General features: G+C 61.7%; 1 protein-coding gene across 2 annotated transcripts; it reads left to right on the top strand.

The window, feature by feature from the left end:
• Window positions 1–1938: 1938 nt before the first annotated feature.
• On the top strand, window positions 1939–15615 carry FBXL16 (F-box and leucine rich repeat protein 16). Of its 2 annotated transcripts, none has more exons than XM_088174620.1 (6): window positions 1939–2074; window positions 10407–11117; window positions 12072–12418; window positions 12742–12826; window positions 13380–13443; window positions 14212–15615. In XM_088174620.1, exons 2-6 carry the CDS (start codon window positions 10422–10424, stop codon window positions 14358–14360), a joined length of 1341 nt encoding a protein of 446 aa, XP_088030746.1. In that variant the 5' UTR covers window positions 1939–2074; window positions 10407–10421; the 3' UTR covers window positions 14361–15615. The 2 variants fall into 2 exon arrangements, with proteins under 2 accessions (XP_088030746.1, XP_014744003.1); XM_014888517.2 differs by having other exon boundaries at window positions 11910–12418.
• Window positions 15616–16422: the final 807 nt, after the last annotated feature.

Here is a 16422-nt window from a genome sequence, read left to right as displayed (position 1 = left end):
GTCTCCTCTTTCCCAGGGACTCCTCCTGTTGAAGGAGTTTTCAGCCTTCTTGGCGTGAAAGCTTCCCCAGGACATGGGGCCACAACAACTTGTCCCCTTTGAGTCCTGGAGGTAGCAAGGGTTAGTGACAATGGGCCTGTGCCAGGACCAAGGTGTACCAGGACCAAGGGGACATCAAGGACCATCCACGGCCCCACTGCCTGCCAGTACCTGCCAGTCCCAATGGCACTTGGCCTGCTCTGGCTGCAGAGTGTGTCCCCAAGGGCTGGAACACAACCCCTGCTCCCAGACTGCTGCTGGCTGATTCCCCTGGAACATCTCCTCGAGGACCAGGCATCACCGGGGACAGGGCACTGCTGTGGGGGGACAAGAGACTGTGGGGAGAAGGGCAGGGCACTGCTGGGGGGACAGGAGACTGTGGGGAGAAGGACCTGCAACTCCTCAGGTGATGGGGAAAACATGTGGCACCTGGATCCACACATCCCTGCAGTCACTGTCCCCTCCAGCACCTTCTCCTGCATTTGTCACCCACTGGGTAGGGTGTGATGAGGATGTGAGTGTGAGTGTGAGTGTGTGAGTGTGAGTGTGAGTGTGAGTGTGAGTGTGAGTGTGAGTGTGAGTGTGAGTGTGAGTGTGAGTGTGTGTGTGCACAGTCTCCTCCCCCAAGCCCCCTCCCAGCTGCCAGTGCGAAACCTAACCTGCCTTATAAATAATGGAAGCAGGAGCCAGGCGCCGGATTCAGGCAGCTCCCTCAGCCTCCCCAGGGCCAGCCAGGCCGAGCTGGACCTGCTGCTCACATGGAGCCGTGCCGGGGGGAGGCAGAGGGGACGGGTTTAAATGTGGCTGCTGACCAGTTCCCTCCAGTTTGGGGAGCAGTGGTGGAGCTGGGTCCAAACTGGGGGCGCTGGGTGGGTGCTGAGCTGGGAGTGCTGGGACGTGGGGGACAGCAATGGGACAACCCCCAGCGGGTCACAGTGCCAGACGTGGCTTGGGCAGGTGATTCCCCTCAGCATGTGGGGCTGCACCCCGGGGGGCTGGCGTGGGGTCGAGTGTCACCGCTGTGCCCCAGGGGCTGTCAGCAGAGCCTTAGGTGGCTGCCGGGGTGAGCAGGGTCTGCAGCAGGATCTGCACCAGGATCTCGAGCCTGCCATGCCCTGGTGGGGAGAGAGCCAGAGCAAGCATCCATCTGTCCATCCAGCCTTCCATCCATCTTCCATTTCAGCCTTCCAACCCTCCCTCCCTTCATCTCTCCATTCACCCCATCCCTCCATCCCTTCCCCAATCCCTCTATCTATCCATCCATCCATCCATCCATCCATCCATCCATCCATCCATCCATCCATCCATCCTTCCATTTCTTCCTCCACCCCTCCATCCCTTCCTCTCTCCAATTTTCCCTCCATTTCTTCATTCCTCCATCCTCTCCAACCCCTCCATCCTTATCTCTCCATTCTTCCTTCCATTCCTCAACCTCTCCATTCATCCTTTCATCCCTCCAGCCTCTCTCCATTCTTCCCTCCATTTTTCATCCTTCCTTCGATCCATCCCCCCCTCCATCCCCCATCCTTCCACCCCTGCATTCCCCCACCCACCACCCCTCTCTCCCTGCACACCCAGCTGCCAGCCCAGCCCTGCCCGCACCCCCCCGCATCATTCCTTGTGTCCCGCACCCTCACCTCGCCTCTCCCGGTGCCGATGCCGGTGCTTTCCCAGCGCGCTCCGTTGTCGCTGCCGGTGACCGTGTCCCTTTAACAGCCTCCGCTGGTGACACGCGTGTGCGTGTGTGCAAACGCGCGTGTGCGTGTGCTCCCAGCTCCCTGGGCTGGCTGGCAGCAGGGCCCCCCTTCTCCATCCCCCCGGATCCGGATCCGGCCCTATTCCCCCCCTCCACTCCCCGCTTATTTTTCCTGTTGTTTCGCGGGGTTGGGGCGGGGGCCGGGCGGGATCCGGCCCCTTTGCCAACGGGGATTTTTGGGGGGATTATTCGCCGTTTTCTTCCTGGTGGGATTTTTTGCTGCAACCGAAAGAAGACGGGCACAAGGCATGGCATGAGCTTCGGGAGACAGGGCTGGAGGTAAGAGCCGCTCGGGAAAACCCTTTACCACACAAAGCCGGTGCCGGGGTCGGTGCCGATGCTGGGGTCGGTGCCGGTGCCGGGGTCGGTGCCGGTACCTGTTCTACCGGTAACGATACCGGTACCGGCACCGGCACCGCAACCACCCCCAGCCGCATCCCGCATCATGGAGCCGCGTTATATAACGGCGGCGGAGCCGGCCCGGCCCCGGGGCTCCCGGTCCGGTGGCCCCCCCTCCGCCCCCGCCTCCCGGTAGCTCAGCAGAGGATGGTGGTCGGTATGACCCTCCCCCGCCCCAGTGATGCTGCCCCCTCCGCCCCCTTGGTTTGGGGAGGGGGGGATGTGGGGGGGGTGAGGTGATGTGTTATGTCCTCCCCCCAGCATGGCAGAGCACCACCGGGTGGGTAAAGGCAGGGAAAAGGGGAGATCAGGTGGATCCCGCGGGATGCAGGGCTGCTCTGGGATGGAGGTGTAAGGAGACATTGCTGTAAGGACAGGGTTACTCCAGTGTGGGGTTGATGTTTGCCCCCTTCCACCTCTGCTGCCAGCCTCTAAAATTCCTCTTGTCCTCCCTGGTGGCACCATTGGCATCCCCGAGGCTGCGCTCAAACATTCGAACACCCCAAAACCTCGATGCGGCTTTCTGTGGATGCAAAGTGACACCAGCCAAGGGATGGGGGGACAGAGACAGCCACCCCCCATTCCCAGAGTCCAGGGGATGGAGGAAGAGGAAGGCCCTAGCTGGGATGAGGGGGCTGAGCCCCACAGCAGGGTCCTGCAGAGCTCAGCATGGGGCCATGGATCTCCCATCAGTCCAGGATGGAAACAAGGAGTTTGTTTTGGTGGTGTGGAGGATGGGGATGGGCAGAGGGATCAATGTGTGGGGTTAGGAACCAGGCAGGCTCGACCCCATGGAATGGCTGGGGCTGAGCATGGCTGGGGGAAACTGAGGCACGGGGTTCTGGCAGCAACCAGCTAGAGACCCCCAAGATCTTGGCCATGTGGAGTTCCAGGGGCGCCAGGGGCACTGAGCTCTGCCTCTCGGGCATCTGCCGGTGTGGTGGGATGTGGCAGTGCCTGGGCAGGGAAGGCCAGAGCGTGGCAGTCCCTGCAGCAGGGAAGCTCCTGGCAGACCCTCTCCATGCCCACCCTCTGCCCAGGGTCTAGGGGGTCTCGAGGCCCCTGCACAGCACCCGAGGGGCTCAGGCTGGGAGCAGCAGGCACAGAGCGAGCACCGTGCCGTGCTGGCATCTCCCCTCCTCTGGAAGCTGGGTGCTGATTTCACTCCGGCTACCAGGAAGAGGGAGGGAGGTGGCTTTGGAGTGGGGAGGACTCACTCAAGCATCCATTTTTAATGAGCTAGATATCTATTTTTCCCCGAGCTGGCTTCCCCCACATCGATCCCTTTGCCTGCTCCCCTCCCTGTGCCAGCAGCTCCACAGCAGTGGGGAGCAGCAGGACAAGCATCCCTGGCAGTGGGACCCTCATGCCTCCCCAAATCCTGCTTATGGGGAAGGAGTGACCCTCACTTGGGCCAGGGTAAGACGAGAGTGGGGAAAGGGTTCCCTTGTCCTCTCCAGTGGGATCACAGACATGTTGACCATCCCACGGGGAGGTGGCCAGACAGAAGGATAACTGGATGGGAGCACTTTGAGTTTGGAGGTTGGATCCTGCCCCTCTGCTCTGCAGATTTAAGCTGTGCCTGGCTCAGGCTCTGGCAGCTCCATGGCAAAACTACATCATCCTGCCTGTAGCTGTTTGCCCATCTCCAATCTCCTACTGCTCCCCAGCAGTGCCTGTGCAGAACGAGCAGCACCCAGAGAGTGGAAAGGGAATTCGGGAGGCGAGTGGGTGCTGATGGTGTGGGAGGGAGCAGGATTGGGTGCGCGGGCGAGCAGAGCTCCTTTGGCAGCATCCCACCCCCTTCCAACCTCTGCCCACATGCCACGGGGACCAGCCACGTGTGCTGGGTGCTCCAGGGCTGCTGGCTCACGGGAGGAGCTCAGGGCTGAAGAGGAGAGTGTTTGAGGAGGGCATAGTTCAGCAGAAGCTGTTTCTCCAGGGTTTCTCCCTGCTGGAGGGACGATCCATGCCAGCTCTTGGACAGGGGAAGTGGGAGCACGATCAGAATGATGCCTTTGCTTCCAGGAGGCATCTGATGGCTTTTGGAACCCGTGTTGACATTTAGCATCCACAGCCCACTTCATCAAGGAGTGCCATGGCTGTACACTGCCTGCCCTGGTGTCCCACCAGCCCCTGATTGACCCCAACCCCAGCTGCCAGCCTGACCCCTGAGCCCAGGGGCAAAGGGACACCGGTTCTTGTGTGGCTGTCACTGTGTGTGGAGGGATGAAGGGTTTGGGGAGGCACAAACCCCAGCAGCACCTGAGGAGCGCATCCACATCCTGTGCTGGAGACAACTCCCCTGGCTCCTCATGGGATCTTGCATTTCTCCTCTTCCTGGGACCAGGAGGGGCAGAGGGAAGGGTTGTGACACACCGGGAGCTGTCTCTGGGCTCTGGCTGGGCTTGTAGGGAGAGGAGGCCAGGCTGGGTAGGATCCAGCACGTGAGGAGTGGCTCCCTCTTCTCCTTGCCTCGGTCAGCGGGGAGCAGGGAGAAGCTTGGCTTAAGCACGAGCATCCTTCCATGGTGTGAGAGTCAAGATCTCCAGAGGAGGCTGGAGGGGAGGGGACCAGAGGTCCAGCTTTGCCCTGAATCTGTCCCTCTCGTGCTCCTTTTGGGTGTGGGATTCCTCCCAAGGGGACAAGGGGCTGCCTGGAAAAATGAGAGAGGTCAGAATTTGATGTTTCTAGGAGACTGGGGGTTTCAGCATAGAAGCTGAAAGCTGCTGCAGGAGGACTTGGTGGTCAGAGGGAACCCTGTTGTGAGGAAGTTTTGCTTAGCCAGACTTGGGGCTGGAGCTCTGCCTTCTCCCTGCAACTCCTCCATGCTGAGGGCTGGGGGGACAGGAGCTGCAGCGCCCCCAGACAGGAGCTGTTCTCTCAGCAAAGCCCAAAGTGGTGGGGACCTGAGCAGAGCCTGGTGCTGGCACCCCAGACAGCTTTTCCTGACTCCCTGGGCATGGGCCTGACCCTGCAAAGCCTGAACCTGACCTTAGAGATTGCAGTGCTGGGGGTTCCTATTGTGACAGCTCTGCTGCTTGGCCATGAGCTGCAAGACCCAGCAATGGATTCACCAGCAGCCCCCAGCAATGGGACTCAAACCAGCCATCTTCCCAGCCCTTCCTAAGCCTCTTTGTCCACTGGAAGGGGGGATGAGATCCTTGGCGTTGTTGGAAGCCATCAAGGGAGTGGGAAAGCTGCTCCCAGACCTTGGGTCTCCCCAGGAGCTCTCAGGGCAGCCCCAGGAGGGAGTTTCCCAGCTCTCATCACACAAGCAGCCGGTCTCCAGAGCCAGGTGGAGAGGCAAGGCCCTTCCCTACTGTGAATTCCTGGACTGTGCAGCAAGGAGTTTGGAGTTGTGCTCTGAGCCTCTCTCCCAGCTCACCTGTGTGAGTTCTAAGCCTGGGAACACAAATCCACCTGTACACACACACACACACACACACACGGGTACTGCATCTCCCTACCCAAACACAGCCACTGCCCCTCCATCTCCGGGGGAGCCAGTGGCTCCTCCAGAGTCCTCATTTCTGGGGTGATCCAAGCCCTCTGAAGAGACCCAGGCTCGGGGGTCGGCGGTGGCACAGCCACTGCTCACAGCACGGGCAGTGTTCTGATCCGGTGGGATCAGAGCAGGATGCAGCTGCACAGCACGGAGCTCTGCAGCGGGACGCCTTTATGGCCGCCGTGTGCTCCGGGAGGCAGGTTCAGCCCCCCAGGCGGGAGCCTCGCTGCTGGCTGGGCCCCTGCGCAGAGCCCCGGGAGCCTCAGGAAGCTCATCCCCTCAGGAGTGCTGGACAAAAGCCTCGGCTGCGTGCTCCGCCACAGCACTCCGTGTCGGGTGTGTTTTCTCCGCCTGTAGAGCAACTTGATTTGCTGCATTAGTAAAAATAGACGGGCTAATGAATTCAGCTGATGCAACCCCGGGCGCGCGTGCACGCGGCGGCTCCGGCTGTGTGTGAGTGTGAGCGTGTGCGAGCATCGGCTTGTGCCGGGCATCCCCCCCTCCGCGGGGCCGCGCTTGTCCGTGTGTCCGTCTGCACATCCCCGTGAGCGAGTGTGTGAGTGTGTGCCGGCAGCCGGGAGCGAGGGCTGCTCGCTCTGCCACCGGAGCGGCGCTGGGATCGCTCCGCAGCAGCTCTGGGTCCTGGCAGAGCAATAACAAAGCTCCGAGGCGAGCTGGGGGGCAGCGGCGGGGGCTGCAGGGACCCTGTGGGGGGATAGCAGGGTCTCACGGGGAGTCTGTGGGGCAATCATGCATTCTCTCAGGGATCAGGTGGAGCAGTAGCAGATCTGCACAGGAGCCTGCTGGGTTATAGTAGGATCTGTTGGAGCAATACTGGATGTTCGCAGGGCCCTGGCGGGGTGGTGTAGGTTCCCTTACGAGGATCTGGTGTGGCGGGGTGGCTCTCCCAGGGCCCGGCTGGCGGGGAATCGAGCGCGGTGTCCCTGCGGGTGTCGCTGGCCGCGGTGCTGACCGGCACGGCCGCTGGCCGCGGTGCTGACCGGCACGGCCGCTGGCCCCGGTGCTGACCGGCACTGCCGCTGGCCCCGGTGCTGACCCCAGCACGGTCGGGGTTTCGGGGCTCTCACGCCGGGGTTTCCAGTGGCCTCCGGTGCGGCTGACACGGAGCCCTCGATAGGCTGTCCCAGAGCTCACCCCCGATCCCTGCTGCAGCAGGATAACTGTGTGATCCAGGAGCCAGGGATCCCCATGCAGGGAGGCACTAACACGGTGACTGATGGCCCTGCCTGACTCTTAAGGCCCTCATGCCTCGTCACTACCACGTGGAGATAGTAAACTCGCCAACAGGTTGGACAAGCTCTGTCTTCCTGGCAGTTTCCATCCTGTTCATCCCAGCATCCTCATTGTCTGTGCAATGTTTTGGTGACAGGCGCTTAGACCCCGGCTTTCTTCTTTTTCCCTGCGTCAAATCCACCCCTCACCACTGCATCATCACTTACCGTGGGTGACAAACCCCTCCTGAACGGAGTCACTTCTCTGGCAGTGACGTATGGTGTGAAATGTGCACCCTGGAGTGGATTCGGGAGACTGAAGGACTTCGACCTTTGTTTTTGTCAGATTTTCTCCCACTGGGCTGGGAGCTGGCTCTCTACTGCTGGGAGACACTTCCAAAGAGCAAAGGGGGGCTCTGGAGGGGGGGGCTGCAAGTCTGGGCCCTTCCTGTGGGATCCCAGAGCGAGGATTGCACCGAGTGCTGAACAATCCTGATGATGATGTTGTGCTTGGCCCAGTCATGCGTTCTGCAATCAGTGAGATGACAGGAAGAAGGGAAAAGGGCAAATCTCTGCTCTCCTGCTGCTTTGGAGTGGCCAAAAAGCATATGGAGGTGTTCATGGAGCTGCTGGAACATCGGGGAGAGTGTGACACCTCCAAGGCGAGCTTTGTGTTTACCTGTCCATCCGCTGTTTCTGACCTGGGAGGGCTCAGGGAGGTGCAGGGCATGCTCTGGGTGTCCCTGCACTCAGCAGCTGTGACCTCCAGGGACTGTGGGAGCTGCACTTTCGACATTAGAGCAATGTGGGCTCAGTCCTGGGCTGCAGGAACTGTGGGGCTGCCTAGCTGCAGGCTGGGGCTTTCCTATGGCACAGGAGGGCAGATGCCAGCACTGCCCCCTCAGTGCCAGAGACAGCGGCTATTGGACCCATTCCCCTCTCCAGCCCGTGCCCCCAGCACACCTTCTCCACACTAGGGTCTTTCTTCAAGCACAGTTCCATGCCTGGGAGTGGTAGGAACACCCAAATTCTTGCCTGCTCATCTCCCCAGAGAGAAATGCCTGCCTGGCTTCCCCCCAGCGCTGTCCGGATCCTCCTGTGCTCAGAGGCTCGAATCTCTGTCAATCTTTCTATTTGAAGTGACTTTCCAGCTCACTCAAGGTTCGGGATTTCTGTGTTCTGTTCAGGCAACCCGAGGGCTCTGGGCAGGAGAGACCTGGCTCAGCTTTCCAAGGCAGGAGGGGCAAAGCTGCTGAGCCCCCTGGGCTCGGCCTAGGGGACCTGCCGAGCACTGAGCTGGTTGGATGCGGTGCCAAAATCTCCTGCTGGCTGCGTGTGAGTCCGGCGACTTGTCAGCATCTGTCTCCTCCTGTGACTGTCCCCTTGGGCTCCCGAGGCCCGGGACTGTCCTTGTGCCACCACCTGCCCCTTCTCTGGGGGTAACCAGCGTGCCCAGCAGGCTCGGTGTCGCAGCGCCAGTCTCCCCGTGCCACCTGGTAATAATCTCTTTGGATTGGCACTCTGTGGCTGTGAGACAGCCCGGTGCACGTTCTGTTTACTTCCCTAATTGCTGCCAAGCATCGAGCCGCTGGTTTCAAGTTTCTCTCTTCTCTCCCCTCCCCTTCTCCTGCTTTCAACCGAGTTTAACACATGTCCAAGCATCGGCGGCCCAGCTCCGCTGTCGGGCAGCGTGAGCGGAGGCAGCAGCGGCTGCATCCAAGCCGGGAGCGGCGCCAGACTGTCTGCACAGGGCTGGGCTCGTCCCCGGAGGCTGCATCTCGCCGGGACGCTGCCACCGAGCCGGGCTGTCTGCTGGCACCTCCGCTCGCACCACGGCAGCGGCTGCGGCAGCTCCCACCAGCCCCGTCCCACGGCCCCGCTGTGCTGGGAACGCTGTCCTCGGGAGATGCCATGTGCCGTGCATCCCGTGCGTTTTCCAGATGTGCCACGGGCAGCTGACTGCGCTTCTGAGCTCTTTTTTGGATGGCTGAACCCCCCCCCCCCCCCCCCCCGGGTGCTCCAGGAGAGCTGGATGAGGCCAGGGATGCTGTGAGGGTGAAAGGGATGGGCTGGGGCAGCAGGGGATCTAGATTGCATGGAGCACCCTCAGGGGCCACAGAGCTTGGCCATGAGCAGGATGCTCTTCCCTCAGTGCCCCTCCATCGGGCTTGACTTTCTCCATCCCAAATCAAGCAGCTATAATTTCCTTGCTTTAATCTTGGGTCTGAGAGGAGCTGGCAGGCAAGAAACCCCTCAGTTTCTGTTCACTGATGGGTGGATGTGCCAATCACCCCTTGGGGCTTCAGGGCCACGTCCCTGTCCCCTGCTCTGTGCACTGTAAACTGCATTCCCATGCTTCAGCTCCTTGTCCCATCAGCAGATTCCAGGATCAGCTTTTTGGCAGGGTTTGGCGTGGCATTGGCACACGGGGTGCAGGCAGGGCAGGCAGCAGTCAGGCAGGGCCCTGTGCCAGGCCCTGGCTGGGCAGGGGGAGGGGGCTGAGCCCCATCAATAATTCACTTCCATATTTATAGAGGGAAATGCCTTGAATAATGGATGGCGAGTGCGGCGGGGCCCTTGGGAAGCTGGCCTTGCTGCCACTGCAATATTTATTGGCCAGGTCTGCCGGGTGCTGCCCGGCTGCCTCGAGGCTCCACGAGGATCAGCGGCACAGGCTCAGTGCTGAGGGCTTGGCTGGCATGGAGGGCACAGGCAGCTCTGCCCGCTACCCTCCACAAAAATGCACTGGGGGCTGGAGTCCCTCTGCTCTGGAGCCAGACTGGGAGAGCTGAGGGTGCTCACCTGGAGAAGGCTCCAGGGAGATCTCAGAGCCTCTTCCAGGGCCTAAAGGGACTCCAGGAGAGCTGGAGAGGGACTGGGGACAAGGCATGGAGGGAGATGACAAGGGGAAATGTCTTTACACTGCCATAGGGCAGGGCTGGATGGGATATTGGGAAGGAATTGTTCCCTGGGAGGGTGGGAAGGCCCTGGTACAGGTTGCCCAGAGAAGCTGTGGCTGCCCCTGGATCCCTGGAAGTATCCAAGGCCAGGTTGGAGCAACCTGGGCTAGTGGGAGGTGTCTCTGCCCATGGTGTGGATGTGGAATGAGATGGGCTTTGAGGTCCCTTCCCCTCCAACACAGTCAGTGGATCCTTCTCTGTCTCCCATTAGCCATGCTGGATTCTAGGCTCAGAGAGAGATGTGAATGTCCAGGGACAAATCCCCATCTCTCGCTCAGCACAGGGGGATGCCAGAGCCATGCAGCTTCTGGGAGGACCCTGCTCTGTGTCCCAGATATGTCCCCCTCTGTGGCTGTGCCCAACAGCCCTGCACCACCTGGTCCCACATGCCACCCTGTTCAGGGGCCCCCAGGACCTCCCCCCTCACTGCTGCCACCACCTCCCCCAGCCTCCACCTCCTCCACCCTCACTATCAGACCCACAGCCCCTCATCCCACACCCCTGTGTTACAGAGAGACCCGTGGAAGATGTCGAGCCCGAGAAACGGCGACACCAAGCCCCCATGTTTGCCCCGCAATGGACTGGTGAAGATCCCCACGCAACCCAACGGCCTCGGCTCCGCCAGCATCACCAAAGGCACCCCTGCCGTGAAAAACCGCCTGTGCCAGCCTTCCTCCGTGCCTGCCATCCTCAGCCCGGCCTTAGCCCACCGCAGCGACCTGCCCATCCCCAGCCTGGCCTCCCCGCTCTCCTTGGCCACTCTGGCCAGCGTCTCCTCCCCTCCCGGCGCTTCCTTGGTGGGACTGAACGCGAGCGAAGGCTCGGAGCAGCCCTCTCCGGAGCGGCTGCCAGGCTCGCCCTCGGAGAGGCAGCTGGCAGTGGACGAGAAGATCCTCAACCGCCTGTTCTGGTACTTTTCAGCGTGCGAGAAGTGCGTGCTGGCGCAGGTGTGCAAGGCATGGCGGCGGGTGCTCTACCAGCCCAAGTTCTGGGTGGGCTTGACGCCCGTCCTGCACACCAAAGAGCTCTACAACGTCCTGCCCGGTGGAGAGAAGGAGTTCGTCAGCCTGCAGGGCTTCGCCGTCCGCGGCTTCGACGGCTTCTGCCTCGTGGGTGTCTCCGACCTGGACATTTGTGAGTTCATTGACAACTACCCCCTCTCCAAGAAGGGGGTCAAGTCCATGAGCCTTAAGAGGTCGACCATCACAGATGCGGGGTTGGAGGTAGGTGACCCTGCTGAAGTGACTGGGGTGGCTGAGATGTGCCGGTGGCAGGTCGGTCCTGGTGGCCTTGGGGACACACACTTGGGCAGAGCTTTCACTGGTCACAGGGAAGGAGCAGGCAGGTGGCGTGGCCATCCCACAGGTGCTGGCAGCACTGGGAGGCCCTGCCTGTGCTCTGGGCAGTGGGATGGGTGCAGCCTGTGCAGGATCAGGAGGCCGTCAGGGCTCCCTGCTGCCTGTGGGTGCTTCCAGGAAGGCAGAGCCAGGTGAGGTGGCCGTGCTGGGCAGTGATGTGACAGTGGGTGACAAGCAGGGCTCTGGGAATGGGACATTCCTGCTTGGCTGGCTGCTCCCCAGCAAGGAGCTGAGGGTCAGATAGAGATGGGGCAATTCAGGGGGCAAGGCAAGGTCCTCACTGAGACCCTTGCCCTGTGCCATGGCCAAACACAGCACCAGCTGCTCCATGGGCATATTTGTGAGTTCAGCTCCCGGGGAGTTTCTGTGCTGGGAGCAGGCATCAATCCCGACCCTGCCAGCAGCACCCGGAACAATGCTGGGGCTGCACCCAAGGGTCCCTGCCTGTCCCCTCCCATTTCCCACTGGTGCTGGCATGTCCTAAGGCAGGCATTGAACCCATGCCAGGGAAGTCCCAGGGAGAAGACTGGACCCAGGCAAGACTGGGAGCAGTGGGAAGAGCCACGGGGGGCTCAGAGGGAGCCGCGGTGGGGGCACAGGGATGCACAAGGGTGGGTGGCAGTGCCCAGCATGGCCTGACCCCCTGCCCCTCGGCAGGTGATGCTGGAGCAGATGCAGGGCGTGGTGCGGCTGGAGCTGTCAGGCTGCAACGATTTCACAGAGGCCGGGCTGTGGTCCAGCCTCAACGCCCGCATCACGGCGCTGAGCGTCAGCGACTGCATCAACGTGGCCGACGACGCCATCGCCGCCATCTCGCAGCTCCTGCCCAACCTCACCGAGCTCAACCTGCAAGCCTACCACGTGACGGACACGGCGCTCGCCTACTTCACCGCCAAGCAGGGCTACACCACCCACACCCTGCGCCTCAACTCCTGCTGGGAGATCACCAACCACGGCGTGGTCAACATGGTGCACAGCCTGCCCAACCTGAGCGTCCTCAGCCTCTCGGGCTGCTCCAAGGTGACGGATGACGGTGTGGAGCTGGTGGCCGAGAACCTGCGGAAGCTGCGCAGCCTCGACCTGTCCTGGTGCCCCCGCATCACCGACATGGCCCTGGAGTACATCGCCTGTGACCTGCACAAGCTGGAGGAGCTGGTGCTCGACAGGTAAAGGGCTGTGCTGAGCCGAGCTGTGCCATGCCAAGCTATGCCATGCCATGTTGAGCCATGTCAGGCCATGCCATGCCATGCTAAGCTATGCCAAGCCATGCCAAGTCATGCCATACCATGCTGAGCTATGCCATGCCATGTATGCCATGCCATGCCAGGCTATGCCAAGCTGTGCTGTGCCACATCACCCCATGACAAACCATGCCGTGCCAAGCCATGCCATGCTGAGCCACGCTGGAAGCAGAGGGTGCAGCATGGGGGCCATGGTTTGGGGACACCCATGGGTGACCAGCTGGCTCTGACACCCCGTGTCCTGGCAGGTGCGTGCGGATCACCGACACCGGCCTCAGCTACCTGTCCACCATGTCATCCCTGCGGAGCCTCTACCTGCGCTGGTGCTGCCAGGTAGGTGTGGAACATGGCTGTGCCCATCCTGGCTCGGCGCGGCAGAGAGGGCATGGTGGCATCTCCCTGGGGATGGGCCATGAGCTCAGGGTGGGCTCCTGGGGCTGGCTGAAGACCCCAAGACTTGGTGCCAGGAAGCAGAGAGTTCCTGTGAGCTCAGCAGGACTCAGCCCTGGCACTCTGACCCTGCATCCTTGCCCCAGCACAGTACCCCAGACCCAGTATCCCGCTGCAGCACCAGACTCCCTGCCCTGGCTCCCTGCTCCCTGTTGCACAATCCAGATCCAGTAGCCCGGCCCTGCACCCACAATCCAGCCCCAGCATCTTGCTGCAATACCCCACATCCTGCTCAAGCTCCCCTCCCCAGCACCCAGCTCCCTGCGCCCTGCCCCATCTCAGTTCCCTGCCCCGGCACCCAGAGCGAGCACACTGCCCCAGCATCCTGCACCCTGCTTCAGGTTCCCAGCCCTACCCCAGCTCAGCAGTGCTGAGCCCTGGTGCTGTGGTTGTCCCCACTGTCCCCGCCTCATCCACATCCCATCTTCTCTTCCAGGTGCAGGATTTTGGCCTGAAGCACCTCCTGGGCATGGGCAGCCTGCGCCTCCTCTCGCTGGCAGGTGAGACCCTCAGGCTGCTACCAGGGACCAGAGAGCCCATGGGGCTGGGGAGGCACAGGGCATGGGGACAGAGGGCCCTGGGGACAGCAAGCATCCCCCCAAGCCAGCAGGCACCTGCACACAGCCGAGCCTGTGTGGAAAGATCCACAGCTGGGCTCTTGGGATGCTGGGTTTTTTTGGGGTGGTGGTGTTTTGGGAGCTATGTTTTTGGGATTCGGGTTTTTTGGGGTCTTGGTTTTTGAGGAGCTGTTCTGGAGGGCACTCTTTATTGGAGTGCTTGGTTTTTTTTTAATATTGGTGCTTTGAGATGCTAGGATTTTAGGCTGACCTTGGGGTGCAGGTGTTTTGGGTGTTGCTTTTTGGAGTGTTGGTGTTTTGGAGCACTATTCTTTAGCATGCTGGTTTTCTGGGTTCTGGTGTTTTTTTTCGGTACTAACTTTGATGGTCTTGGTATTTTGGAGTGTTGGTGCTTTAAGGTACTGCTTTTTGTGTACATTTTTGAGTGCTGGATTTTTTGGACGCTGACGTTTTGGAGGTTTTGTTGGAGTGTTGGGGTTTTTGGGGTACCTTTTTTTAGCACGCTGGTTCTTTTGGGTGTGGTGAGTTTTGAGGTGCTGGGATTTTGAGGTCCTGATCCTTTGGTCCTGTTTGGAGGGATTTTGGTGTTTTGGGACGCTGGTGCCTTTGAGATGCTATTTTTTTGGGATGCTAATTTTTGGGGGGCGCTGTGTTCTGAGCTGACAGTGCACCCTGTCTGTCTCCTTGCAGGCTGCCCCTTGCTGACCACCACGGGGCTGTCGGGGCTGGTGCAGCTGCAGGAGCTGGAGGAGCTGGAACTCACCAACTGCCCCGGGGCCACCCCGGAGCTCTTCAAGTACTTCTCCCAGCACCTCCCGTGCTGCATGGTGATCGAGTAGCGCCGGACCCGGCCGCCCGCTCCCGCGCCCACCCCGGCCGCCATCGCCCACCCCATCTCCCTCCGGCTGCTGGGGGATTCGAGAGACGCCCCCATTTCCAACTGAGACCGGACATCCCCCGCATCGACACCCCCGAGGGACGCGGGGCTCCGGGGGGAGATGGGGGAAGGCGTCGCCCCTGGCCGGAGCTCCCCCGGGTACCATGTAAATTCCCCCCACGCCGCCGCCATCGCCCGTGCTCCTCCCGGTGTCCTGCCAATCCCTTCCGGACAGACGAATGAACATCATGGAAGCCCAAAGTGGGAAGGCGACGCTGTGTGACCCCCTCCGGCCGCATCCTGCTCCCCCCGCCCCGGAACCGAGCGGGAACACGGCCCCGCCACCAAGGATGCTCCTGGGGACCAAAGGATGCTCCCAGGGATGGGCGAGAGAAGGATGCTTATTTTTGGGTGGCGGCGGAGGCTGGATGGGTCCCTTCACGCCCCCGGAGCGGGTCACTGAGCTCACACACCCCCCCACCCCCGTGCTGCGTGTCCCCTCCAGCCCCCAGCCCTGCCTTTGGGGCACTTTCTCCCGGTGAATAGGATGTCCCTCTCCGCCCGCCCGCCGCCCTCGCATGCTCGCTTGCTTCAGTCTCGTGCTACGGCAGGTTTCGGGGTACCCCGGGGGACAGTGACAAGTGACAGCCCCCACTGAGCCCCTCCACGCGGCTTCGCCCCGGCCGGATCCTGCCCCGGAAGCCGGGCTCTCCTGGCGAGCATCCCCCGTAGCCCTGGGGACCCCCCTGTACCCCGTGGGGCTGTGGGGTGTTGCCAACGCCGAGGAGCGACCCATCCGTCTGGGATGGGACATCCCGGGGGACCAGGGCCAGGTCTGAGCCACCACGGCGACAGCGGCAGCACAGAGAGACGACAGGAGGTGGCATCTAGGACACACTGCCACCGCCACCGCTCTTCCAGCTGAAAAGCCATCGCCCCGATGCCAGCGGCAAGCGGGGAACCGGGGGGACCTCTGGGTTGAGCCGGGATGGGACTGAGTCGGCGCGGGGCTGGGGTGCCCACGGGGACCCAGCGCAGGAGGGGCTCGGTGGCCGCCCCCAGGGCATTGCCCGCGCCACGCCAGCCGTGGGAGGAGTGTGGGCATGGATCTGGACGTGGGCACGGACACGGGATGGGCACGGACACGGACACGGACACAGACACGCTTTCGGTTTGTTTTGCCTTTGTACCGGCCGGGAAGGAACTGCTGCACCAACCGCCGCCTCCGCTCCCTCCTTTGTCCGAAACGCCCCTTTCTGACCCCAAAACGGCACAAAGGCCCTCCTGGCTCTGGAACGGGGCTTGGGAGTCCCCGGGGCTGCGGGACAGGGTGGCACTGCTGGGGCCCGGACCACCCTGGCACGGGGGTGGGGGGCTGCCTGCACCCCCAAACCCAGCAGTGTCCCTGGACACGGGGGCCAGGCAGGACCGTAGCACTAGAGGGTCTCCCCACCCCTGCAGGTGACAGCAGCAGTTTTGGGGTGCCGTAGCCCTGCGCTGGTTCCAGGTTACACTGACAGCCCCCATTCCCTCCTCTGCACCCCCTATGGGTGGCTCCCATACCCTCTGCACCCCTACTTCACTATGCACCCCTATATCCCTCCAGTGCATCTATATACCACCGATGCACCCCATATCCTCTCGGCACTCTCATTTCCCACCCTGCAGCCTGACCCACAAAGCACCCATAGACCCCTGACCTCCATTTATCCCCCTCCTTCCCCATCTCTCCTGCATCCATATTCCTCTGGCACCCTCACAGCTCGCCGGCACCCCCTCAATGCACACCGTACCACCTGTCACAGCCCCCCATGGCAGTGTGCCCCCATGCCCCCCAGTGCACCCACACATCCTTAGGCACCCCTATAACGCTCCAGTTCACTCCTACGCCTCCAGTGTACCCCATACGCACCTTCGGCACCCCCATTTCCCACTCTGACCCCTAATACACCCCACATCTCCCCAAACCCCATGTTCTCCTGCACTCTCAGTCACTCTGGGATGCACCTGTGGCATCCCCGATC

The sequence above is a fragment of the Sturnus vulgaris genome, chromosome 16, assembly GCF_052056855.1.
Source record: "Sturnus vulgaris isolate bStuVul1 chromosome 16, bStuVul1.hap1, whole genome shotgun sequence".
Taxonomy (NCBI): domain Eukaryota; kingdom Metazoa; phylum Chordata; class Aves; order Passeriformes; family Sturnidae; genus Sturnus; species Sturnus vulgaris.
This window is presented reverse-complemented; position numbering and strand designations above follow the sequence as displayed.

Coding starts and splice junctions, on each gene's coding strand:
- FBXL16 (XM_014888517.2), top strand. CDS start 10,422: ATGTCGAGCCCGAGAAACGGCGACACCAAGCCCCCATGTTTGCCCCGC. Junction 12,419..12,741: donor GAGGAGCTGGTGCTCGACAG/GTAAAGGGCTGT, acceptor GTGTCCTGGCAG/GTGCGTGCGGATCACCGACA. Junction 13,444..14,211: donor GCGCCTCCTCTCGCTGGCAG/GTGAGACCCTCA, acceptor GTCTCCTTGCAG/GCTGCCCCTTGCTGACCACC.